Source organism: Vanellus vanellus (genome assembly GCF_965231255.1).
Source record: "Vanellus vanellus genome assembly, chromosome: 27".
In the NCBI taxonomy this organism is placed as follows: Eukaryota; Metazoa; Chordata; class Aves; order Charadriiformes; family Charadriidae; genus Vanellus; species Vanellus vanellus.
This window is the reverse complement of record NC_138932.1, coordinates 2,757,179-2,781,815: the sequence shown is the minus strand read 5'-3', so window position 1 is coordinate 2,781,815 and position 24,637 is coordinate 2,757,179. Positions and strand designations below refer to the sequence as shown.

Genomic DNA, 24,637 nt, shown 5'->3' with positions numbered 1-24,637 from the left:
CATGGCTTGGGAACGTGGGGTGAGGATCCGGCCCCCTGGGCTTCCCCCAGGCCCACCGAGTCCCGCCGGGGGCAAGGGACTTTGAGCTGGTTTGTCCCCCCCATCCCCAGGTCTGGCTGCCCCGTGGTCCCCGGGGTTCTCCAGCAGTGCCGTGCCCACGGTCCGGATCGGGGGTCCCCTCGCACTGGTGCCAGCGGCAGATGTGGTGGCTGATGCAACGTTCTTTATGTGCCGGGTTGGAGCCACGGTGTTTTCAAGGCCGTGCAGGGGAAGAGGAAGTTAAACCCGTTTTTGCCCAGTGGTATCTCATCTCAGTTCCTCCTGCTCACTTAGAGTGAGTTTGGTTCGGGTTTGGTGGTGACTGGACCCTGGTAGGTCCACCAGGACCCACCTCTCGGTGGGTTTCAGTGGCCCCTTCTCCTCTCAGCACTTGGGCTGTAGCTTTTGGGGCCAAGGGATGGCTCTTTCTGCTCAGTTCCTCATGCTTGGGGCCTCGGTCTCTGGTTGCAAATCATGGTCCCAAAAAATTACTGCTGTTTGTGGACCTTTGTTTGCTTTATTTTTTAATAGCAGTGTCTGGTGGTAAGCTTCCAGCTGGGAGATGGCAGCATGCTCCGAGCATGAGCCTGTGGCTACGGAGTAAAGTTGGTTTTTGGGGTGGAAATGGTGAGGACGTGTACGGATGGATGAGCAGGTCCACCTCTGAGAAAAGCAGGAGGCCACGATGATGGGTTTTGTGGTTTTGTTTCCAGTCTGGAAGTGCCAGGGGCTGGTTGGAGCTGTGACGGTTGCATCTGAGTACTGGGATGGAGGCAGGAGCCTGGTCCTGCCCGTTCCTGGTGCTGCTGGCCCCATCTTGCCCATCCATCTCTCCAAGGTGAGCTCTGCTCCGGTGTCACCCTCCCAGTATTCAGCATTGCCATATCGTTGGGTAATTAAGCTCATGTACTTCTTATCCTTCCTCTCATGGTCAAGTGGAGCTGCTGACCACCATCCCCTTCCCAGTGATGGGAAACTCCTGGCTTCACCAGCTTCACCAGCTCCTCTGCACCGCCGGTGCTGGACCCCGCAGCCCTTGGGGAGCCCGGTGCTCCCTGCCTGGGAGCTTGGGATGGGTAAACCCTGACCAAGAGCGTGGGATGGGGCAAGGCAGGAGCAACATCTGCTTCTACATTACCTTTGCGTCTTTGGACCCGATGGGTGTGATGGCTGCTTTGGCCATGGATGCAGTTAGCGGTCGGTAGAGGTGAATAAAAGCGGCCCCGTGACTTTTGGCATTGCCGCTATTACTCACCAGTGCGTTGGGGTGGGAAAAAAAAAATAGAAGTGGTTTTGGGAGGATGGTCTGAAGGATCTTGGTGGCCCTCGGGGAAGGGCTGAGCCTTTGGGAACGGCACTGCCGGGGTTGTGCGCTGAGAGGGAGGATCGTGCTGGAGGGCTGAACTCCAGGATGGCGCTGGGGATCTCCGGCCTCTCGGCAGCCCCATCTCCCAGGTTTTGGGTGCCGGAGGGTCTGCAAAGCTGCTCTGGGGTGGTCCTTCCTGGGCGGGGTGTGGGGTCCCCAGCCACGATGGAGATTGGTGCCACACTGCCCGTGGGTGAAGGGAAGGTGAGCGCAGGATGCCCTGGGCTGGCTGTGGAGGACACGTCCCCAGTCCCATCCCGTTGGCATGGGAGGGAAGAGGAGTGTTTCCCTCGGGACAGTTTCGCTCTCCGCCATGTCCCGTGGGGCTGCTGTGGGTTTCCACCTCTCTCGCGGATGGCTCAGAGCAACAGTCGGGTCTCGTGGAGTTTCCCCTGGGTAAAACCCGCCGCGAGGAGAGAGTTGTCCCCCCTGCTACTGGGGGAAATCCCATCCCTTTGCATGGAGAGCCCCGAAATTCCCTGCAGGGAGGATTTCACCCTCCTCATGCTGCTAAGCCCCCCCTGGGGACCCCCTTCCCGTGTCCCGGTGGTGGGATTCTGCCCGTCCCCCCCAACTGTGAGGGAGCTGAAGGCAGCAGTTGTCCCCCTTTGGCACCTTGGGTTTTGGGACTTGCAAGTCATCAACATCCTTCCGATGACCGTAGCGAGGGTGCTGGCTCAGGGACCTTGCTGGGCTGCACTGGGGGATGGGCGCACCCCGGGGTGATGTTGAGGTCCACGTCTTTCCCCTCTGTCCCCCCCTCCTTTTCCTCCCTGTGGCCTCAGCACCGGCAGAGGTCTCCGCCGTGGGTTTGGTTTGGGGTCGAGAGCTGCTTCTGCTCCCCACCAGCACGGGGTTGACTTTGACAGCTTCCTGATTTACAAGCGCAGGATCCAACCCCGAATTCAGTTCTCTCTCCTTCTCGCTCTTTTTTTTTTTTTTTTTTTTTAATGAGTCAACCTCTCATCTGTCATATTAAACCTCCTCATTACCAGGTATCTAAATTTTGCTCTGACAATAGTGACAGGGGAAGCTGCGATATCATTGCCACGGCGCGGGGCTACGGGGAGCTGGCAGGTGGTTATTTCATGCCCTGCAGGGAGCCGTGGGGGTGGGCGACGGAGCCGGATAATGGGCTCTCGCTTCCCTTCATTTAGAAAACCCTACTTAGTGCAGAGGGGAAAATTACCCTCAGTCTCCAGCTCTGGAGCTGGTGATGGATAGAGGACAGGAGGGAAAGGGAACAGCTTTGCGTGGTCTGGTGGCTTCTCCCTGGGGATGGAGGATGGATGGGGATGGATGGGGATGGATGGGGACGGAGAGTGGGTGGAGATGGAGGATGGATATGGGGCTGGAGGGAGGATGGAGATGAATGGAGATGTGTGGGGATGGAGGGCGGATGGGGATGGACGGGGATAGAGGGGGGACGGGGATGGATGTGGATGGGGATGGGGATGGAGAGCAGATAAGGATGGATGGAGAGCAGATAAGGATGGATGGGGATGGAGGATGGATATGGATGGGGATGGGGATGGATGGGGACAGGGATGGAAGGCAGATGAAGACGGACAGGAATAGAGGGTGGATGGGGATGGAGGACAGATGGGGATGGAGTGTGGATGGGGATGGATATGGATGGAGGGTGAATGAGGATGGATGGGGATGGAGGGTGGATGGGGATGGAGGTGGCGCGGGGCTGCCCTGTGCAAGCCGTTGGTCCCAGCTGGGAAAGGGGATGCTGTGCCCGTAGCGGGGAGCCGGGGCTTGCAGGGTCCTCAGCCTCGGAGTGCACACCCAGGGAAGCCGCTGAGCCACCCGGGAGACCGCAGCCAGGCTCGGGTTGACGGGTGACCCCTTCCATGAGGATGCCACTGCCAAGGTCACTGCTCAAGGTCCTTTCTGGTGGCTGCATCAGCCTTTGCGCGTTGCTGTTCCCAGGGTGCTTTAAAGGTCGCTTTAACAAGGGGTTGTCCAACCCCTCTGGTTTAACGCCGTGCCGTGCGGCCGGTCCATCCCCGCAGCATCTCCCTCCGGGAGGCGGGACCAGCTGCCACCCTGGGGAAACCGCACGGCGTGAGGGACCGCAGGTCCCCGAGTGCCCTTGTCCCATGTGCTCATCCTCCCGGAGGCCGTGTGTGCTCGCCTTGGCACGGGGTGAGGACGGTTCCCCGGTTGGCTTTCAGCCAGCGCCAAGCGGGGCCGCGGAGTTGCCGGTGACCTTGCCCGGGGCTCCTGCTCAGCCTCCCTTCTCCCGCCAGCTGCCCCGTGTCCCCTCCAGCCTCTGCTGGCTCTGGCCGGGGAAGGTCACCGGCTGTGCCCACCGTCACCTGCAGCGCCCGACGGACGAGCTCCGGGTGTGCTGGATGCGATGGCATCCCTGGCTCGCTGCGGGGTGGGATGAAACGGTGGGATTCGGGATGCGGGGGACCAGGGTGCTGCCACGGTACCTCCGGTCCTTGTGCCAACGTTGGGGCTGTCACCCTTGTTTGGCGGGTGTTGGCTGGGTCCAAACGGGTGCGCGAGCTGCAAGGGAAGAGAAAATCAACCCCGCCTTAATAATTACCCCCAAATCCTTTCTTTTACCCCGCCTTGCGCAGGCAAATGCCAGTTCTCCGGCATCATTTAAGGGCTGCGCGGTGTTTTTTTTTTTTCCCCCAGACTGTGCCGGTCTTGGCACGGCGCGTGGTTTTGTTACAGCTCAGCAGAGCTGGCTGCGCGGTTGGCATCTGCTTTTCTCCAGAGAGCGCCTGAATCTGGGTCAGGAATATATGTGTCTTGTCTTTTTTTTCTTTTTTTTTTTTTTTTCTTCAAATTCCTCGGGGGCCTGCTTGAATCCAGCCTTCCCTTCTCCTCTCCTGAGCCTCCCGAGGTTCGTACCTGCAGCCGGCGGGACGGATCCTGCACGGGCAGGAGGACAACGACGAACCCGTTGGTTTTGCCACCGGCCCCATCCTGGGGAAACTGGGGCCCAGCTCCGAAATCGCGGCTCGGCGTTGGGTTTGCACCTGCTGGGCAAGCAGGATTTGACCCTGGGGAGGGTTTGGTCCTGCTCCGGAGCCGCCTTTTGGCCGCTTTCCTCTCCCCTCCCCCTGCCTGCATCTGGAGGCTCGACACAGGAACCCAGATAGCATCATCCTGAAACCAGAATAGAAGCTTTGGAGGAGACTTTAGCATGTTTGTGCGGTTTTGATCTCGGTTTGTAGATAAAGAGGTGCTAAACAATGCGAAGCGGGCGAGTTGGGACTCCTTCGGGGGTGCGTGTGGCCGGGGCTGGGGATGCGCAGGCAGCTGCCCGCTGCCATGCCAGGGACATCCCTGAGCGGATGTGTCACCCCTTCGCTGCGTTGTCCCCCCTCACCCCGGGGTGCTGCCCCCCATCCCGCAGCAAAGCCGGCTCCGTCCGTTGGCGGTCGCTCGCTGGCGAGGTGATGGCAAGCACCAAAGCATCGCGCCGGTGGCTTTGCAGGAGGAGAAGAGTGACATGAATGTGAACGCAGATTTTAGGGAAAGGGGCTTTTCCCACCTCCGCAGAGGAGAAGGAAGCCGGTCCTGCAGGTCCAGGAGGAAACTCAAAAGTCCTTGGTGTCAGCGTGGAGGATATGGTAAAAAAAAAACAAAACACCACCCCAACAATGAAGTCACAAAAGGCAGAGCCGGCCGTCAGCGAGAAAGGAAACAGGAAGGCAAGAACTGCGCTTAAACACTCGGGTTCAAGAGGTGACTTGAGCTAAATCCACGTCCTTAAGGGATGGAATTCCAGCCCTGTCCGTGGGTGGGGAAACTGCTCCGTCGGTTTGTGCCCGGTGCGAATACCGGGAGCCTCGAGCCGCAGCTTGGGCACCCCGGCTGCCGTTCGCTCTTTGATTTGCGGTGGCTTTTTAAGGCTCTTATTGCAGCGGGTGGAGGGTCTGAGCTTTGCGTGGGTGCTGCCGGTCGGCTCCTCGTGGCGGCGCAGCCACATCCCGCCTCAACTCAACCCCTTTTCTCGGGAAAAGCTGCAAGTTTGCAGCGGGGAGCGTTGCAGCGGGGCGTGGGGCTGCTCTCGCCACCTCCGGAGCATCGTTACCACCTCCGGAGCATCACCGCTCCCTCCCTCCTCTGGGTCCTTTCCCCCCGGCGCCCTTACCCCAGTGCGGGGTGGCGAAGGGCTCGGCAGCGGCTCGGTGCACGGTTGGGTGTAAACCACTTCCCACGGCAGGCTGAGCTCGCACGCTGGTTTGCACCACAGCGGTGTCTCATTGAATCACAGAATGGTTTAGGTTGGAAGGGACCGTAAAGGCCACCCAGTGCCACCCCCTGCCCTGCGCAGGGCCACCTCCCCCCAGCCCAGGTTGCCCCAAGCCCCGTCCAACCCGGCCTTGAACACCTCCAGGGATGGGGCAGCCACAGCTCCTCGGGGCAACCTGGGCCAGTTGGGCCCAATATGGGCTCTCTCCTGCTGTGGGACAGAGAGACGGGACAAATCCTGCACTTTATAACCCACATGCTGCATGCTGAAGCTCTCTTGCAATGGTCCTCCTTGCCTGGAGATGCTCCGAGATGGGGGAAGGTGTCCATGCAGTGTGTTATTGCGGTTGTTTCTTTGTGTGGATAAACCCTGAGCCCCCCCCCAAAATGTTGGCCCCGCTGGGCCGGGTTCGGTGAATTCGGTGCCGTCGGGTGCCCGGTTCCCCGGGGGAGGGACCCCTCATCCCGCTGCGTTTGGACCCATTACTCTCAGCCATCCCCTTGGCTTGATGGAGCCAAGTCAGGATAAACCCTTCTTTGGGAGAATTCCCCTAAATCCTGGGTAAAGGGTGGGTTTGTCCGACAGAGAGAGCGTTCGGTGCCTGGGCAGAGCGGGCTGTGCTCCTCGGGAGCTGTCGCCCACTTTTCTCCCTTCAATTTGGGACTTTCTGTGCCGTTACCATCCATCCTCCCATTCATCTCCTCCGTAAGATGAGCCGCGTCGGTCCCACTCAGCATCTTCGCAGGAGAGCGTTTGTCTTCTTTTCCCTTTTCTTTCCTTTTTTGCCCCAGCCGCCAGCTGTCCTTTGAAGCTGCTTCTGCGGTTTTCCCCACCGCCGAGGACGTCCCCGTGGCCCCGGTTTGGGGGACGGAGATGGGAAAAACCTCCCTTGAACCGGTGCCGCCATGAACCCAACCAAATTTTGCCGTCGCTCGTAACGCCGCCTCTCCCTTGTATTTCTGGGTCGGGGAGCGCGGTGCCACACGTGAGCGCAGGGGCCGCACGCCGGGAAAGGCATGAGCTCGAAAGGCAAATACGTTTTTGGAGAGGATGCGTTTATTTGCCTTTATTTATCTTCCTAAAGCTTTTGGCTTCATCTTTTTGATCTTTCCTTTGCAGCTGCGCAGGCAAGGGTTGGTTTATTTAAGCTGACATCGTGCTGAGCGCACGAGGCTTTACGAGGTGGGGTTTTAAGGAAGGACAGCTTAATATCATCGCCTTCGAGAGGGGCGGCCGCGTCACCGCCGGCATTAGTAAGGAGGCAACTAAAAAGGGATGCAATAAAAGTAGATGAAAAATAGTCGATGGCCACAGAAAGTGGATGTGAGACTCTTAAGCGCCCCTGCTCGCGCGGAGAGAAATACGGGGCTGTTTAGTAGAAATGGAAAAGTGGCAAATTACGGAGTGGCGCAAAGAACCCCTCTGCTCCTGCGACGCCAAGGGGAAACCAGGTAGAAATAGGGAAAACGGAGCGGGAAATATGTGGAGTCGGTAAAAAATCCAGGAAAGATCTCATCTCCCCTGCCTCCCCTGCTCTCGGAGCTGTGGATTCCGCACCCCCAAATTCCTTGTTTTGTAAAAACATCTTCTCGCTGAGATCCCTCTTTGCTTTTTCTTTCTTCCCCCATTTGCAAAATGCTAACTCTGCTCCCTCACCCGTCTCTCCAATTTAAAGCAATTTGCTTGGAGCCGGGTATGAATTACTCAGCACAGAGTTAACCAGCACCTGCTTGTAGTTAATTGGCATGTGTGTTAATTGCTGTGATAGTCATACTTGTGCGAGCGCGCGAGGGGGTGTAGGGCAGGAGGGAGGGATGCGGGCTGCCTCCCTCCCGGCTCTTCTCGGTGATGCCGAATTTCCCCTTTCCCGATCCTCGCCGAGGTTGCCGGGTGCCGAAGAGGGATGGGATGAGATTTTGCCGATGCCGTTCGCTCGGGGCAGCGCCCGTGACTTGCTCTACAGCAGGTTCGTAGGTTCCCCTTTGACGCCCTCGGCCGCTGAGATGCTCGGTGGTTGCGTGGAGATGGTCGCCATGGCGACGGGTACCACTGGGGATGGCGGCATCCCTGGGGGGGGAGGCTGCGGGTGCCCCGGGGTGGCACCCACTGATGTTTGAGCTGTCCCACGCCTGGTTTAGGATGGCGCCGGGTCACGTTTTTGGGCAAGCCAGCCTGCCTTACAGGGCTGCGGAGATTCTCTAGTGTCTCGTAAGGGCTGGGCTTAACCCATCTGCCGGTGGTGGTGCGACTTGACGGGTGTCGTGGCTTGGGAAATTCAGTGCCTCATCCCAAATGGCACGGAAAGATCCCGTGGGCTCGGATGCCGCGCGGGGTGGGTGCCTTCTCATCCCGTGTGCGCCACGGGATGGCGTGAGCCTCATTTCCTTGGAAAACCAGGCTAAGGAGAAAGAAGCTGCTGTGTCAGAAGGAAGGAAAGATGATATAATGACTGGGGGTGTTATCTTGAATAAAAACACCCGAGTTAAAAGTTATTTAGGAGTTTAACTCCTTTTCGAAGCCCTGCGCTTTGGGTGCTTGTCTATGTATAGGTTTAGATGCTTAGATTCCACCTGATCGTGGAGGAGGGTCAGGGGTGATCCCGGTGATTGGAGAGGGGGAGCAGTTAGGGAGCCAGAGCGATTTGCTGCTGGAGGAAAAGCAGCTCCGGAGGCGGCCGGCTCGGTGCACGGTGCTTTTGGGTTGGGTCCGAGCGGCCAGGGGCAGTGCCGGCGCGGTGGGCAGGAGGGAGGGCGTCTCTCCAGGTTTCTTGAGCTTGCAGGTGCTGAGCAGAAACTGGAGCCTGCGGTCGGACTTTGCGAAACAGCCACCTGGGCAGGAAACGTGAAAATACCTGGGGTATAAAAATATGTTGGGAAAAAAGAAAAAAAAACCAATCTAAAACCAAATAAACCCACCCCAAAACCCCAACTCCAACACCGGCAGCATGAAAAGGGAGGAGTTTTAAATCCCCTCTGTTGGATGAGTTTGGAGGGCAGCAAACGGTGCCGTGCTTTTTTCCATCCCTCCTTTTCCTCCCATCCCTCCTTTTCCTCCCATCCCTCCTTTTCCTCCCATCCCTCCTTTTCCTCCCATCCGAGGCCCACATTTGCCATAGGGTGTTTTCCTTCTCGTGCAGGGGGAGAGTGCTCAAGAGCATCACGCTTCCAACCCCTTTTCTCCCCATGATGACAAGCAAAAAAAAAAAAAAAAAGCTTTAAAGTTGCCTTTTTCCTGCGGCGAACTTTATCCGAGCAAACCCCGAGGCTGGGACGATGGTCCCCATCCAGCCGTGGTGCCGAGGACCCGGGAGCCGGGATTCAAGAGGAGGAAACGTGCTCTGGTGGTTGAAAAAGCTGATTTGTATCAAAACACCCGGGTTTTATTTGCAGCCCGGGGAGGGGGAATGTGGTTTGAATCCCGTCGCTCCCAAGCGAGAAGCACCGGCTCGGGCGAAGCTCAGGGCAGGGATGAGCAGCGCCGGGGTTTTCTCCTCGTCCCTACAAACATCCCATCTCTCCTTCGAACGCCGTGGAGCTTTTGGCCGCGATAGCGTCCTGTGAAGAAGTCCCACAAACCGAATTGCGTTAAAACATGTTTCCTTTCACTGGGTTTAAATTTACTGCCCGTTGTTCTCCAGTGTTTATTGTTGCTTCTGGAGAGTTCCTCTCTGGTTTGGACAGTAAATCCGCTGTCTTTGCAGACGGTTTACTCTGTCCAAGAGCTGCAGCACAAGGAAGGAATTAGCATCTTGCCCCGGGTCCGGATGCGGAGCTGGTGCTGCTTCGCCCTGCTGCCGGCGGGTTTGAAGATGGGGAAGGGGAATATTTTTCAGCCCTTTTAAAGAAATGGCAACTCCGAAGGGAAAAGCTGTACAGCAAACTCGGCGGAAAGTTTCTCCTCCGCCAAATTTTCTCTGCCTGTTCGAAATCCTCGCCTCGGCCCCCCATGAAACAAAAATTCTCATTTTCGGCTCTTTCTATCATTGGCCTTTGAGGGATGCTTTTGTGGCAGCCCGGTGCCTCCTCACCGGTGTCAACCGGAGTGGCGATGCTCCGGGACAGGCGATGCTCCGGGACAGGCGATGCTCCGGGACAGGTGATGCTCCAGGATGGACAATGCTCTGGGACTGGAGATGCTGTGGGACAGGTGATGCTCTGGGACAGGCGGTGCTCTGGGTCAGGCGGTGCTCTGGGTCAGGCGATGCTCCGGGTCAGGCGATGCTCCAGGGCAGGCGATGCTCCGGGTCAGGCAGTGCTCCAGGACAGGCGGTGCTCCGGGTCAGGCAGTGCTCCAGGGCAGGCGGTGCTCCGGGTCAGGCGATGCTCCAGGGCAGGCGATGCTCCGGGTCAGGCGAAGCTCCAGGACAACTGATGCTCTGGGACAGTCAATGCTCCAGGGCAGGTGATGTTCCGGGACCGGCGATGCTCTGGGCAGGCAATGCCCCGGGCCTGGCGATGCTTTTTAGACTGGCCTTTTCGGGACTGCCCACAGAGGAATGGGGAGCAGCAGCCAAAGCGCATCCCCCAGGCACCGGCTCAGCATCCCGCCCAGTGCCGGTGCTGCTCACAGCCGGACGGTCCCTCCTCTTTGCTGCTGGGAGGGGAAACACTCACCAATTTAGAGAAGTAAGGATTCAAGCAGCAAATGCCATCACTGTATGGTTTGTCCTTGCAAAGAGTCTTCCTGGTGGGATTTCAGAGGAAAGAAAAAGGGATTTTTGCTGCCCTTCGTCTCTCCGGTTTCCTTCCTGCGCTCCTCATTGCACATCTTCCCTGGAGGGCAAATTACGGATGTTGGGGGTGGGGGAAAGTCTCCCCATTCCCCTCTCCGCTGCTCAATCCAGTGCTGACACCCCACAGCATGACGCGCGATGAATAATTTTACCCCCCCCCCCCCAAAAAAAAAAACAAAACCCAAAACCAAAACCAGGGAAAAAGATTAAGTGACTCACACGACTCAATGAACCCCGAAAAACAAGTGTGGGAGTGCGACCGTCAGGGCTTGTTTGTTGTCGGAGCGTGGTCTGATGCGGAGGCGAAGGACGGGGCCAAGGTCGCTGGAGGGGTTTCGGGGGGGCCCAGGGGGGGGCTCCGTGCTCTGGGGCGGGAGAGGAGCAGGAGGAGCTGGGTCAGGGCTGGCTGGGGATGAATTTGGGATGAGGGGAGGGGAGAAAAAGCTTTTTTGTTGTTGGTTTGGGTTTTTTTTCTCCATGCTTTTCGTAACAAGAGGGAGGGCTGGGGGCTGCCGAGGCGAGGCAGATAGGAAGCTATTTTTGGGACCGGCTTTTCCCTCTGCCCGGGTATTGGCACGGGGCGCCCTCGCCTTAAATGCAATGTTGTCGCTGCTCTTATGTGGCCACAGAACCAGGAGAAAAAGAGACCTGCGGAAAAATGAACTGGATGGCTTTCCTCCCCCTTTATACCACCCCCCATCGCCCCCGGCACGAGCGATGCCCCCGAGACGATCCGCGTACCCCCCCGGTGGATGGAGACACCCGGCGTGGGGCTGTTGTTGAGCACAGTCGAAGCCCGGGCTGTCTCGGCTTCCTTTGGAGTCCTTCCTCCCCTCGCCCAGAAAAATTAGGTTTCTGTGCTTGATTTTAGGGGCTTTTTTAAAGTAATCAAATAAAGACATTTTAAAATTCCAAATTGAAGATTAATGCAGAAATTGGAGACGGATTTAAATTGCCCGAGCTAATCACCAGCCACTCGGCTGCTTATGACTTTATTTCCCCCCCCCTTAATAAAAAAGAAGAAGAAAAAAAAAAAAAAGTCTGGAGTGTCACAGAGGAATAATGATTCACGGGCTCCTTTGCTGCCGTCTCCTCCCCCTCGATGAGCAGCGCCGTGCCCGGCTCACACGTGTCCTGCGGCGCGGGCGGATTTCGGGCTCCGTCCTTGGGGAGTTTTTCGAGACCGGGTTGGATAAATAAGAATTTTTGAGGCGCTGAAGGTGGCGAGACACTGGCCCAGGTTGCCCAGAGAGGTGGTGGATGCCCCATCCCCGGGAACATCCCAGGTCAGGTTGGACCAGGAGCAGCCTGACCTGGTTGGAGATGTCCCTGCTCGTGGACTAGATGGCCCTTAAAGTCCCTTCCAACCCAAACCAGTCCATCATTCGATGGTTCTAAACCACTTTGCAGCTCTCCAGGTCCTGCAGCCGAGCGGGAGGATGGAGCGGAGTCCTCCCCTGGGCTGGAGGGTCGGAGCCGTGCCGGCAGTGGGGACGGTGCCGGGAGAGTGCCGCGTCCTGGATGGGGTTTGGGGACAATTGGTCTCACTCCTGTCTCTCTCCTCCCGCAGGTTCCTGAGCAGCCGCTGACGGCTCAGCCCCGCTGGATCCGACCGCGCTGGAGAATACCATGAACTGAGCAAGGAGCGGCGCAGAACTCCCCCCCTTTTTTTTTTTTATTTATTTTGTTTTGGTTTGGCTTTTTTTTTTCGGTTTGTTTTTCATCCAGAAAAGAAAAAACAAAAAAAAAAAGCCCCACCCCCCCCCTGCTTTTTAATGAAAGCGTTTTAAAAGGGGGTTATTTTTCCCCTCCCCTGAAACCGAAGTCGTGCCGGGTGCGGTGAAGATTTCCGGAGAAGATGGGGAGAAAAAAGATCCAGATCCAGCGGATCACGGACGAGCGCAATCGGCAGGTCGGTGCTTCCCCTTCGCCGCCCCGCTCCCTCCTCGCCCTCTCTCCCTCCGTCGAGTATTTCTCAAAATCCTCCTTCCAAACGACCCATTTCCATCCCATTTTGGGCCAACTGGTGATTTATTTATTTTTATTTTTTTTTTTCCCCAACCCATAAAATAAGCAGATGGGCGAAACTCGGCACTGGGGGCCGGATTCAGGCGGATACCCAAAACCAGGCAAACGGCCCCGTTCTGCCGTGGCGGGGAGCCGCGGCCCCCACCCAGGCGTTGCTCCTCATCTTGGAGCTCCTCACGCCGTTTCCATCTAAGCGCTTTTCCAGAAGAAAGTATCTTCTCCAGTTCGTTCTCCCCCCCCTTTTTTTTTTTTTAATTTTTTTTTTTTTTTAATGTCGTGCAGAAAATATATTTCAGTTGACATTTTCCGTGAGGTTTTTCCAATAAAAAACAGCCACAACAAGTATCCATTTTTCTGAACGCAAACAACCCAAATTATGCACTTTATTTTATTATTTATTTTTTTTTTCCTTCGCAATTGAAAACTTATATGGGTCCAGGGTTTTTTCTTTTTCCCTTGTGCTCTGTTGAAGCCAAACCCTTGACACGCACGAGTGTGCATGTGTGTAGAAATACATGCGAGGATCTCAGAGGGGGAAAAAAAAAAAAAAACCAACAAACAACCAGATTTTTCCTTAATTTATGTGTTCCTCGAGTCAGACCGGCTGAGCGGCAGCGCTTTGCCGCACCGGGTTTGCTCTGTGATGGCCTCCAGTGATGTATTTCCCCGTAACCACAAGATTTTCGGGCTCCGTGGCCCCTTTGTTCCGTGGTTTCTCGCGGTCCTTGAGCGTGGCTCAGCGGATCCAAAGCTCTGCTTTTAGGCCAACCATCGCGGCTGATGCCCCGGCGTGGTCTTTTCTACTGCTTTTATTCCAGAGAAAAGAGGAAAAAAAAAAAAAAAAAAGTGTATATATTCCTAATGCTTCAAAAGTGGCAAATAACAGAATCGGATGAACTGGTTTATTGCTCCACAGCGAAACAATAGAAAATTGCAGGTTTTCTTCATTACGGCTTTATTTGGTGGCTGGGGGATGGGCTGGGCAGAAAATGTTTTTTGATAATGTCCCAGTTGCTCGTGGCACTGTTTTAATCCCGTAATTAGCGGGAAATGGGGCGTTTAGGGCTTGTGGAAGAAGCTGGAGTGCGTTTTACGGGGCGGCGCTGCGTTGGGGAGAGCTTTGCAGCTCGTGGAGCCCCATTAGATGGTCAGATGAACGGAAAATATTTGGTAATGCTGGAGGTTGATGGCAGAGCCCAGCCCTGTTGTATAAGCCTTCGGGAAAGGAAAGAGGCGGTTCTCTGCCAAAGGCAGAAGCCAAAGCGGTGGGAGGCGTTTTTTTGGGGGGACGCTGAGCCGTTCCTCGGCGCAGGGCTTGGCCAGATACGCAGAACCTTACCGCGGTCCCCCCGACCGAACCAAGTCCGGGTGGGATTTAGCAGCGGGATTCACTCGGCGCGGCCGCTCACCGCGGTTTTAGCATCTCCCCGATGTCAGGTGTGGTCCCCAAAGGCCACCTCCCGGCTCTGGGGGACGTTGGTTTTCCCTTGACGGCGACTGCGTCTCCAGCCGGGCCCGTTCTTCCAAAACCCATCGCGGGAGCACCGCTCCCCACGTGTCGCTTTGCTCTTCCGAAAACGCAGCCCCGTTTTAAGTCGGGCGTCAGCGAAGCTGTTTAATTGGCCGTCGGCTCAGGCTTTGCAATCGATTCTTTTCGCTGCTCCCTTTCTTTGGGGAAGAAGGACACACCGAGAAGAGAGGACATCTCATGATGGACGGCTGCTGCGGGCAGCGGGTCGCCGATCTGCCCCATCCCGCCACGGTATCGGTCACCTCCGTAAGGGGGGTGACAACCCTCCTGCTTTGCACCACCTGTCTGCTAACGGCAGTCTTGCTGCATCTCATTCCCCCTCCCTTCCTCTCCTGGTGGAGGTCAGAGAGCAGAAACGTCCCCCCCATGCCTGGCTGCTGGGGCTGTGGGGCTCAGCTGGCGTAAACCCCGGCTCTGGCACCATCTTCATGGAGTTATAGAACAGTTTGGGTTGGAAGGGAGCTTGAAGATCATCTCATTCCACCTCCTGCCCTGGGCAGGGCCACCTCCCCCCAGCCCAGGTTGCTCCCAGCCCCGTCCAACCCGGCCTTGAACCCCTCCAGGGATGGGGCAGCCACAGCTTCTCGGGGCACCCTGCGCCAGGGGCTCAGCGCCCCCACAGCCAACAATTTCTTCCCAATATCTCATCTCAATCTCCCCTCTCTCAGTGTCAAACCGTCCCCCCCTCATCCCACGGCTCCCCTCCTTGATCCAGAGTCCCCCCCCAGCTCTCCCGGAGCCCCTTTAGGCACTGGAAGGGGCTCGGAGGTCTCCCCGGAGCCTTCTCTTCTCCAGGCTGACCCCCCCACCGCTCCCAGCAGAGGGGCTCCAGCCCTCCTAGCACCTCCGGGGCCCCCTCTGGCCCCGCTCCACCAGCTCCATGTCTCTCCTGCGCTGAGGCCCCCGAGCTGGAGGCAGCACTGCGGGGGGGTCTCCCCAGAGCGCAGCAGAGGGGCACAACCCCCCCTCGCCCTGCTGGCCACGCTGCGGGGGATGCAGCCCGGGGTGCCGGGGGCTCGCTGGGCTCCAGCGCACGGTGCCGGTTGTGGATGGCTTTCCCCTCCCCAGACCCCCAAGTCCCTCTCCTCGGGGCTGCTCTCAGCCTCCACAGCGTCCCCCCCCCTCCCCCCGAGGCTCAGCACGGGGGGGCACAGCTCAGCTCTCCCATTCCGCACCCCGGGAGCTGCGCAGCCCGGCGCTGTTGAATTATGCAGGGGGCTTCATGCCACGGCGCTGCTGCTGGAAACGTAGGTCTTGCAGCTCCAGCCGCGGCGGGCCAGCGTGCATCATCCTCGGCGCGCGCCGCAACCTGCGCGTGTCGGGCGAGAGAGGGATGGGGAATGGGAATAGTGCCTGGATGCGCTGGAGAAGGAAGGATTCACCGGCGATCGTGCAAGGAGGTGGAGGCAGAGCCGCTCTCGGCGCCTGTGTTTCCACTCGCGCTGCAAGCGGAATTCAGCAATACCGGTGGTTTGGGGCCGCCTTGGCGTTGGGAACCTCAGGAAGAGTTGAGGTTGAGCTGAGGCTCCCCAAAGCCTTTGCTGCGGGGTGAAGCTCTTCCCACGCACCTCGCACCCAACCGACGGCGTCAGCGCGTCCGTCCCTGCGCACGCCCGGGCTTTTGCCTCCCATGGTCGCACGGACCAGGAACCCGCGCGGAGGAGACCAGAATTCCAGCAGAAGCCAAAACCAAGGGAGGAGAGCAAGTAAGAGTCACTAATGTCATTAGAGGAATTACTGGAGAGGATTTGCCATAACAGATCAGACCATCAGTCCTTCAGGGCCAACCTGCTGACTCTGGCGATGGCCAATATGGTCTACATCAGGGGAAAGGCAAAAATCCCCTGCTAGTGTGGGGCCGTAATTCCTTCCTGACCCCTTTGGTGATCGGCTTACGCCCTGAAGCATGAGATTTGATTACCCTCTTAGACTTATAAGGTTAATTCTTCTCGACGAGGCTCGTGCACGGCGGCAGGGGAAGGTTTGGGGTTTCTGTCCCGGGTCACAGGTAGATGCGCAGGGGCGGCATTTGTTGCTGCTTTTGTGCGCCGGGGATGGCTAAATGGTAAATCTCTGCTTTTCTTTTCAAGAAGTGCGGGCGCCAGGACAGAGGGGTGCTCCTCCGCCCTGTCCCTGTCTGCAGAGGGGTTATCCCCTCGTCCCCAGAGGGAGGAGTTGGTGCGTTGGGTTCTGCTTGGCTCCGCTCCAGTCGGTGGTTGATTTGGGGCAGGTAACCCCATGTTCTCCGACGTTGCTCAAGGCCAACACCCCTTCTTTCTAGTCTTCATGGCCAAGAGCTGCCCCCTTGCTCGCGCGCCTTGGTGTCACCCTGTCATCTCCCATCTCGGTGGCCCAGCGGGCTCGTGGCACCCGGCAAGGTGTTTTTTGGCGAGGTGTCCCCGGCACTGGCGGCTGCAGGAACAACCGCCCTCGGCTGTTCCCTCTGTCTTGGCGAAGACACCGTGTGTTTTCCTCTCGAGGGCTCCTCGGGCTGCTTCCAGCGTGAGTCAGAGCAGCGGGGCCGTCTCGGCGGGGGACGGTGAGGCGCGTTGTGCCGGGCTGCGGCTTCTGCCGGAGCTGTGGCAGAGCAGCCGGTCTCTAGCGGGGATGTGGGACCAGAAACGGTGGTGGGGAGCCCTGGGTTGGTTTTAGACATGGAGCTGGTGGAGCGGGGCCAGAGGAGGCCCTGGAGATGCTGGGAGGGCTGGAGCCCCTCTGCTGGGAGGACAGGCTGGGAGAGGTGGGGGGGTCAGCCTGGAGAAGAGAAGGCTCCGCGGAGACCTCAGAGCCCCTTCCAGTGCCTAAAGGGGCTCCAGGAGAGCTGGGGGGGGACTCTGGGTCAGGGAGGGGAGCCGTGGGACGAGGGGGAACGGTTTGACACTGAGAGAGGGGAGAGTGAGATGAGATATTGGGAAGAAATTGTTGGCTGTGGGGGCGGTGAGCCCCTGGCGCAGGGTGCCCCGAGAAGCTGTGGCTGCCCCATCCCTGGAGGGGTTCAAGGCCGGGTTGGACGGGGCTGGGAGCAACCTGGGCTGGGGGGAGGTGGCCCTGCCCAGGGCAGGGGGTGGAATGAGATGGGCTTTAAGGTCCCTTCCGACCCAAACCCTTCCATGGTTCTATGATTAGTGCCTGTCCTGCTGCAGGAGCCAAACCACAGTTGGGTCCCACCTGAAGTCATACGGTGCGGCAATGGCTGCGGTGTGGCACTGCCGCCTCCGCCTCACTCCTGGGAGCAGCCAAGACCAGCGCCCGGCAGCAGCGAGTTCGGGTGGCCAAGAGGTCCCACATGCCTCCGGGAAGAGGGAATTGCCGATGACACTGGCGCTGGCCCTCAAGTAATTTAATTTGCGTCACAGTGCACCGCAGCCGGGGCAGACACCGGCAACGTGAGCGCCGGCGCTCGCAGCCCGGCCGCGGTGCGAGCGGGTGCACGTGGCGGGGAGCAGCGGCGCGGGGTGCCAGCCCTGCACTTTCTGAGCTGAGACGATTAGAGCCGAATCTCGTTACTGCTTAATCATCTCCGGGAGATGGCAGGGAGGGACGGGCGGCTCCGAGCCACGCCGTGCGTGCCCAGGGATGTGCCTCCGTCTCTCGGGGTGCTCGGCGCGGGGTGCAGCGCCCTGGTTGGGTGCGTGCCGGGTGCTGCCGGTGGCATCGCGGCGGCGATGCTCGTCACCGCCATGGCGGATGGAGAAGCTGCGGGTTAAGCTCTTTGGAGGGCGACCGTAACGCCTCTAACTGGAGTTGAGTGGAGGCCACAGCCTCCTCCGCTCTCCTCCCGCAACGCAGCGAATTTACGCTGTTCAGCCGCAAAATCGATGCGGCGGCGGAGGCCCTGAGTGGGGTCGAGCCCTCCCGTGCGCGGGGTGAGGGAGCAGCTCTCGCACCCGGGGCCATCTCAGCTCATCTCCAGCCCTTCCCCGGGTTGCTGCTTCAGTCCCCCCGAGAGCGATGCTTAAAGCAATGCGCTGACCTCCCTGCCTTTTATTTTCCTTTTTTTTTTTTTTTTTTTTAAATTTTTATTTGTGGAGAGGACGTTGGCCAAGCATCGCGCCTTTCCCCAGCAGCGAGGGACCTTCAGCCGCTGCAGCCGGGATGGAGAGCCCCCAAACCAGCTCCCTCCCCACCAGCTGGGTCCTGTTAGGAGCGGCGAGAGTGGAACGTGGGCTGGGAGACACGGCCCCAACGTCTGCCCAGCATCTGGAGCGGGTTTTTGGAACCCGTGCCTAGCTCCATCCCCGTCCCCCAGTCCTGCAAAAGATGCCTCGTTAGCTGACGGCATCTAATGACGGCCCAAGGAGAGCCAGGGATGCAGGCATGGTGACCCCGGGCGGGCAGGCAACACGGAAAAATGCCCCAACGAGGTTTTGGGGACGGCAAGGCACCCGGTGCGGGGGGCTCGGGGTGCCTTTGGGCAGCGCAGCCTCCCAGGATAAGTGGGTGCTGGGAAGCAGGAGAGGGATGGGGTGGGGTGGGCGAGTGGTGGGGAGCAGCACCCTGAGCTGCTCCGGGAGGGGGGGGGGGGGGGGCTGATCTCCCCCCCCCACCCCCCCGGGCTCTGCGGCTCCCGGGGTGCTGCAGCGAGTGAGGATGAAATCGCCGCTGCTTGAATATTCAACTCTTTTTTTTTTTTTTTTTGTAAAAAAAAAAAAAAAAGCAAACAACCCAACAACCAACAAGCCGCAGCCCCCGGACAGATGGTAGCTCTGCTGGGGATTTTGCTGAAATTTATTTTCTTTCGATTTGGCAATACGTGATTTCCAACACTGATAATCATCTTTGTGCTTGTGGAGCGTCTGCCTTTGGAGGATCCCGAAATAGGCAGTGGTAGGAACCGGTTGGAAGAGGGTGGTGAGAGAGGAGAGCTCGGGGTGGTTGTCCAGTTGGGGAAACTAAGGACAAAAGATTCCCTCTGCCCTTCCCCTTTCCTTTTGCAACTTCTCCGGTGGTCATCCCAGTTTTCTCCGGGCGGCGTCAGGTCCGTGGCAGCGTGGGTACGGCTTCTGACCGCCGTTCTCCTTGTTTTCAGGTGACCTTCACCAAGCGCAAGTTCGGCTTGATGAAGAAAGCCTACGAGCTGAGCGTCCTGTGCGACTGCGAGATCGCCCTGATCATCTTCAACCACTCCAACAAGCTGTTCCAGTACGCCAGCACCGACATGGACAAGGTGCTGCTCAAGTACACCGAGTACAACGAGCCCCACGAGAGCCGGACCAACGCGGACATCATCGAGGTGAGGCCGCCCCTCCTCTCCCCGGCTTTGCCGTTGCGGTGGAGTCAGGGCCGGGTCCGGCACCGCAGCCGGGTGCGGGAGGTCGGTACAGGGTGGGGATGGGTGCGAGGAGATCTCCGACACCCGGTGCCGGGCTCGTTTTGCATCTTTTTAGTCCAACCTACAAAAATATTCCGTTCTGGGTGGTGGAGTTTGAGGCTGTCTCGAGTTCTGCGTTGATCTCCTGTTGTAAAATTGAGGTGCGGGTTTGCTTTGTGGGACTTCCCCGTGGTCCAGGCAAAGCGTGGATGGTTTTGGAGGCATCTCCTGGGGCCGCTGGGCTGGGGTGCCTTGGGGCGGCCCCTCTCCGCTGTTTCCGACACGCGCGGTGGGGTTGTAGGAGGGCGCCCACGGCTGAATCACGGAGTGATGCGGGTTGGGAGGGTCCTTTGGGTTCCTCTGGTCCGACCCCTGCTCAAAGCACGGCCAACCTCAGGGGGAGGCGGTGTTGCTCAAGACTTGTCCGGCTGCACTTCGTGGGTCTCCAAAGGATGGCGAGTCCGGTCTGACCAACCCCAGCGCTGCCAACGCCACCATGCCCAAACCTCGCCACCGCCACGGCCGTGTTCCTCCTCCGGCGTGGCGCATCTCGCGCAGCGTGCTCAGGCTTTGATTTGGTGAAGGAGAAGGGAAAAAAAACCAACCGACCTCCTCAATCTTGCGCTTTTTTCCTTCTATTTTGGTTTTTTTTTTTTTTTTTTTTTTTTTCTCTGCAAAACGTCTTTTTGAGAGGTTCGGACTGGAGGTTTTCACCTCGTTGTCCACCCGGTTCCCACCGACGTCCTGCCGCAGAAGTGGGGTGAGCCGCGGCCAAGCAACCGACAGCACCTACCGGCGTCTGGAGACTGTTCTGCCGGCGCACGGTCTTAGAAATAATTCCAAAATGTCCTTTTTGGCCCTTTTGAGCCAGGTAGCGCCCGTCCGCTGCGAAAAGGCCGGGGTTTTTGCAGGCACGGTTCCCCGCCGTGCTCGTCAGCGCAGCCTCTCCGGGATGCTCAGCCTGCGGCGCTCGCAACGTCGGAACAGATTTGTCTTGGCCTAAAAATACCGTAAACATTTTGGGCAGCGTTCTCTGTTCCCTTATGGTCCAAGATACAAACACTCCCAAGCCGACAAGTTACACGCAGTCCTTGGCACCCAAAGAAATACTGTGTTTGCACCACATGAAAAGCTGGATCCGCATCCAAAGCCGAGGAGAGGAACATCGGGAGCGGAAGGATATTGGTGGATGGCAAGAAAAAGAGCCCAACCGCGCCGGGCTCGGCACGTCGCGCCGGCAGAGCCGCCTCGGAGCGAAACCCGCTGGGGCGCAGGAGGGTTTTGAAGCCGCTCCAACGTCCCTCCCCGTCCCCGTCTCGTCTTGCAGCGGGGTTAGGGCTCCTCTGCCATGTTTTTTCCCTCTTTTCTCTCGTAAATCCCCCGTCCCGGGGGACCGTTCCTGCTCCTGGTGCTGATTTCCGTCTCCCCCGTAACCGTCTCCCCTCGCCCACGTTCGGGCTTTGTCCCCAACCGCGCACAGTCCCAATTTCTCTCATGTTTCTTGGTGGTTCCCAGTCGAACTCGACTCTTCCAAGGGAATCTCCACATCCTCGAAGTTTCCCCGGCGTCAAGCGTTTATAGAGCCGTGAAGACACAGGCTGTGAATTTGCTACCAAATATGATTTTAAGTGGATTTGAAGGGCCCGCTGCATCCATCTGCCGTCCCGGTAGCGCCCGTGGCCCCTTTCTGCCGGAGGGATGCCACCCTGGATGGCTCCGGCAGCACCTCGGAAAGGATGAGGAGCACCCGGGATCTGGGTGAATCGAGGCAGAATCCTCTTGATTTGATTTTCCAGGCGGAGGGGGAACGAGCGGTGGCTCCGGAGGCTGTGCCGAGCCGGGGTCTCCTCTCCCGGCCAGGCTGGGGGCGGGGGGAGGGGGCGCTCCTGGGGGCCAAAGGCACTGGTACCACCAACTCTGGGCGGTACAAATTGGTCTGTTCAAATTATGTTTTAAAAAGATGAGATATCCCCCCCCCCCTCTTTTTTTTTTTTTTTTTTTTGGCCCCGGGGAGGTGCAGCCCACGGGGGGCACCGGGGACACACACGCGCGGTACAGGGATGCCCTTGAGGGGTTTATCCCCCTGGATGAGTTTATCCTCTGGGATGAGCGTACCAAAGAGGGGTACAACACCCCGGCTGCCTTTTGGGGACCGTCTTCTGGGGCGGGAGGTTGAGGGGGGGTCACCTCCGTGTTTCCGCCGTGCCGGAGAGCGGGGAGCGGGATTCAGCCACGCAACCCCTGTGGCTCTCTCCGTTCCCGGTCATCGCAAGCTTTTTAAGTCTGAGAAAATCTCTCTTAATGCAGAGAGGGGGGTTTCCTTAATCAGGCGGGGGACAGCTGAGGTCCCCAGACAGGCACGCTGGGTGCCACGTGCGCGCCCGGGCTGGGATCACGCCGGCTTTGCTCCTCGCTGTCGCTTCTCGTTTCCTCGCAGCCCGGCTGACGTGCCAGTCGCTGATAAGGGACTTGGACGGGAGCAGAGCTCGCCGGGCACGGGGATGCTCCGCAGCCAGTTAAAGTCACACAGCGATTTCTTTCCCTTCCTCGGCTAAATGTCTCGGAGGTGGGGGGGGGGGGGTGTGTGCTGGATTTTCCCTAATTCTCCTTCTCGGGGTTGTCGTTGCCCAGGGTGCGTAAAATCGGGTGTTTTGCACGATGCTGGGGAGGCGGCGAAGTGCAGAGGCAGCCTCATCCTCACCCTCACCCTCCCTGTCACTCTCATCCTCCTCATCATCCTCATCCTTATCGTCCTCATCCTCACCCTTACCCTCATCCTCACCCTCATCCTTCTCCTTATCCTCACCCTCCTCCTCATCCTTATCCTCACCCTCATCCTCACCTTCCTCCTCCTTCTCTTCTTCACCCTCATCTTCATCCTTACCCTCATCCTCATCCTCCTCACCCTCACCCTCGTCCTCCTCCTCACCCTTGTCCTCGTCCTCATCCTCACCCTCATCCTCCTCCTCCCCCTTCTCCTCCCCCTCCTCCTTGTCCTTGTCCTCATCTTCACCTTCCTCCTCCTCTTCCTCCTCTTCCTCACCCTCCTCCTCCTCATCTTCATTCTTACCCTCATCCTCATCCTCCTCCTCACCCTTGTCCTCGTCCTCATCCTCACCCTCGTCTTCACCCTCCTCCTCACCCTCATCCTCATCCTCATTCTCACCCTCCTCCTCACCCTCATCCTCACCTTCCTCCTCTTCTTCTTCCTTACCCTCATCTTCATCCTCATCCTCACCCTCGTCCTCATCCTCACCCTGATCCTCATCCTCATCCTCACCTTCCTCCTTGTCCTTGTCCTCATCCTCACCTTCCTCCTCCTCTTCCTCCTCTTCCTCACCCTCCTCCTCCTCATCTTCATCCTTACCCTCACCCTCATCCTCATCCTCACCCTCCTCCTCACCCTCCTCCTCGTTCTCGTCCTCATCCTCACCCTCATCATCCTCGTCATCCTCCTGCTCACCTTCACCCTCCTCCTCCTCCTCCAGACTCCCCCGGAGCCGGGGCGGGCGGTTGAGTCTCCGTCCCCTAAGGGAAGTCGAGCACATCCTGGTCGAGCATCGTTTCCTCTCGCATGTTCTGCGTTTCCTGCTGCTCTCTCCCCCTCCTCGGGCTGGAGACCCGCTCCCGGCCGGGCTGGCATCCCGGGAGCGGGACCGTGGCCTGGAAAAGCGGGTCCTGCCTTGGGGGGGGACCTGGGGACAGCTGGGAGACAGGTTGATGATGAGCAGGGTTTTTTTTGGTTTTTTTTTTTTTTGGTTTTGTTTTTTGGGTTTTTTTTCCATGTCAAGTTCTCACCCTGGTTTTCTCCTTTGGAAATTTTCTGCTGGGAAGGAACTGGATTTAAATCTCTCTGCAAAACAGTCGTGTTCCACTGGACGCAACCCCGTGACAAAAAGGTTTCCTGCCTCTTTGCATCTTCTCCTTTTCCCTCTGGAGAAGGGAACGAGGAGGAACGCGGAGGAAAGCCACGCCGGCTGGCCCTTCCCTGCTCTTTTTCTCAAAGACCTTGCCGATATCCCGAAAATGGGAATCTTCGGGTTTGATTCTTGCTCCAGCGGGATTGTTTCCCTTTGACATCATCTTGTCAAAAAGCTGAAAATGTGGTACGGGCATTTTTTTTATTTCTCAAAAAAAAAAAAAAAAACCAACCAAAAACACCCCCCACTCCCCACCCCACCCCAAAAAAAAAACCCAAACCAACCCCAAACCCAGCAGCCAACGCTCGGCTGGCTGGAAACGGCATTTTGTTGTCCCAAATCTTTCTTTTTTTTTTTTTTTTTTTTTTTTTTTTCCTCCGGAGCAGCACATCGCCGCGAAGCCGCGCTGCCTGAGCTCCTGTCCTGCTGCGGCTCGGGCTCCGCTCCCCCACCGCCTCCGGTGCTCCCGTCCCACCGTGCTGCCCATCGTCCCCCATCCGGCTCTGGAGCCCGTCCCCGTCCCCCCGTTGCCCTCCCTGCCGGTGGCTCCGGCAGCCCCGCGCTGTGCCGAAGGTTTTAACCCGATCTCGCGCTGCCTGCGGCGCCCGCGAAGGGTTTTTCCTCCACCCCGTGCGCCACCGGCTCGATGCTTCCCGGGGCTGCCGGTGGGTTTCCTACGGGAGCGGCGACGGTGGCACCGCCACCACCAAATATATTAGACCCACAGAGAGAAGGACTTTTGGAAAGGCAGAGAGGGGCCGATGCCGTGAGCTGCTCGGAGGAGGTTTTCTGGGTCTGGGCGGACGGAGCCGCGTTCGCCCCGTTGCTCCGCTTTTCCCCGTTGCGGGAATAACCCCCGGGATGATTTCACCCGGACTTTCGAAACGGCAAAACGCGGAGGCCCGGCGGCGGCTGCCGCGTTGCTTTTCCCTGCGGTAAATATGGGGCAGAGCCGGGGGAGCCGGAAAAACCTCCCGGGCCCCTTCGCCGCTGCAGATTTTAGAAAAAGGAGAAGGATGTCGCGGCTTAAAAATTCAGTTGTGAGGTTCGTTCCCTTCTTCGAGGGCGCCGGGGGATGGAGGTTGCTCGTCGCATCTCCCCGACTCCCGAACCCGCTGGAAGTCTTTGGCCGGGGAGAGGGGCTTCCAGGGACGCGAGGAATTACCGTCACCTTTCCCCAGCAGGGATGGGGGCGCAGAGGCGAGACATCCCCGTTACTGCCCCGGTAAAGAGAACCGCCTCCAGGTGGGCACAGCCCCCTATTAGACACCAGAGAATCTCCCCAACCGGCTCCCAGAGGAAACCCGGCTTCATCCCTTCCACTGCTCACGGAACGACTTTTTTATTTTTGTTTCCATTTTGCCTCTGAAAGAGAAAGAGGGAAAAAAACTTGGGGTGTTTTTCGTTTGTTGTTTGTTGTTTTTTTTTTTTTTTTAAAGTAAAGCTCAACTTTCCGTCTTTCGACTGCAGCGGCGAAACAAA

At 58.2% G+C, this 24,637-nt stretch overlaps 1 protein-coding gene across 6 annotated transcripts in view; it reads left to right on the top strand.

Moving 5' to 3' along the window:
* The window catches only part of MEF2D (myocyte enhancer factor 2D), an 83,641-nt gene that overhangs the window by 33,004 nt on the left and 26,000 nt on the right, over positions 1-24,637 (top strand). For all 6 annotated transcript variants that reach the window (XM_082495931.1, XM_082495932.1, XM_082495934.1 and 3 more), the window contains exons 3-4: positions 11,936-12,277; positions 18,954-19,157. In XM_082495931.1, coding sequence (XP_082352057.1) covers positions 12,224-12,277; positions 18,954-19,157 — 258 coding nt within the window. In that variant the 5' untranslated portion in view covers positions 11,936-12,223. The remainder of the gene's footprint in view (positions 1-11,935; positions 12,278-18,953; positions 19,158-24,637) is intronic.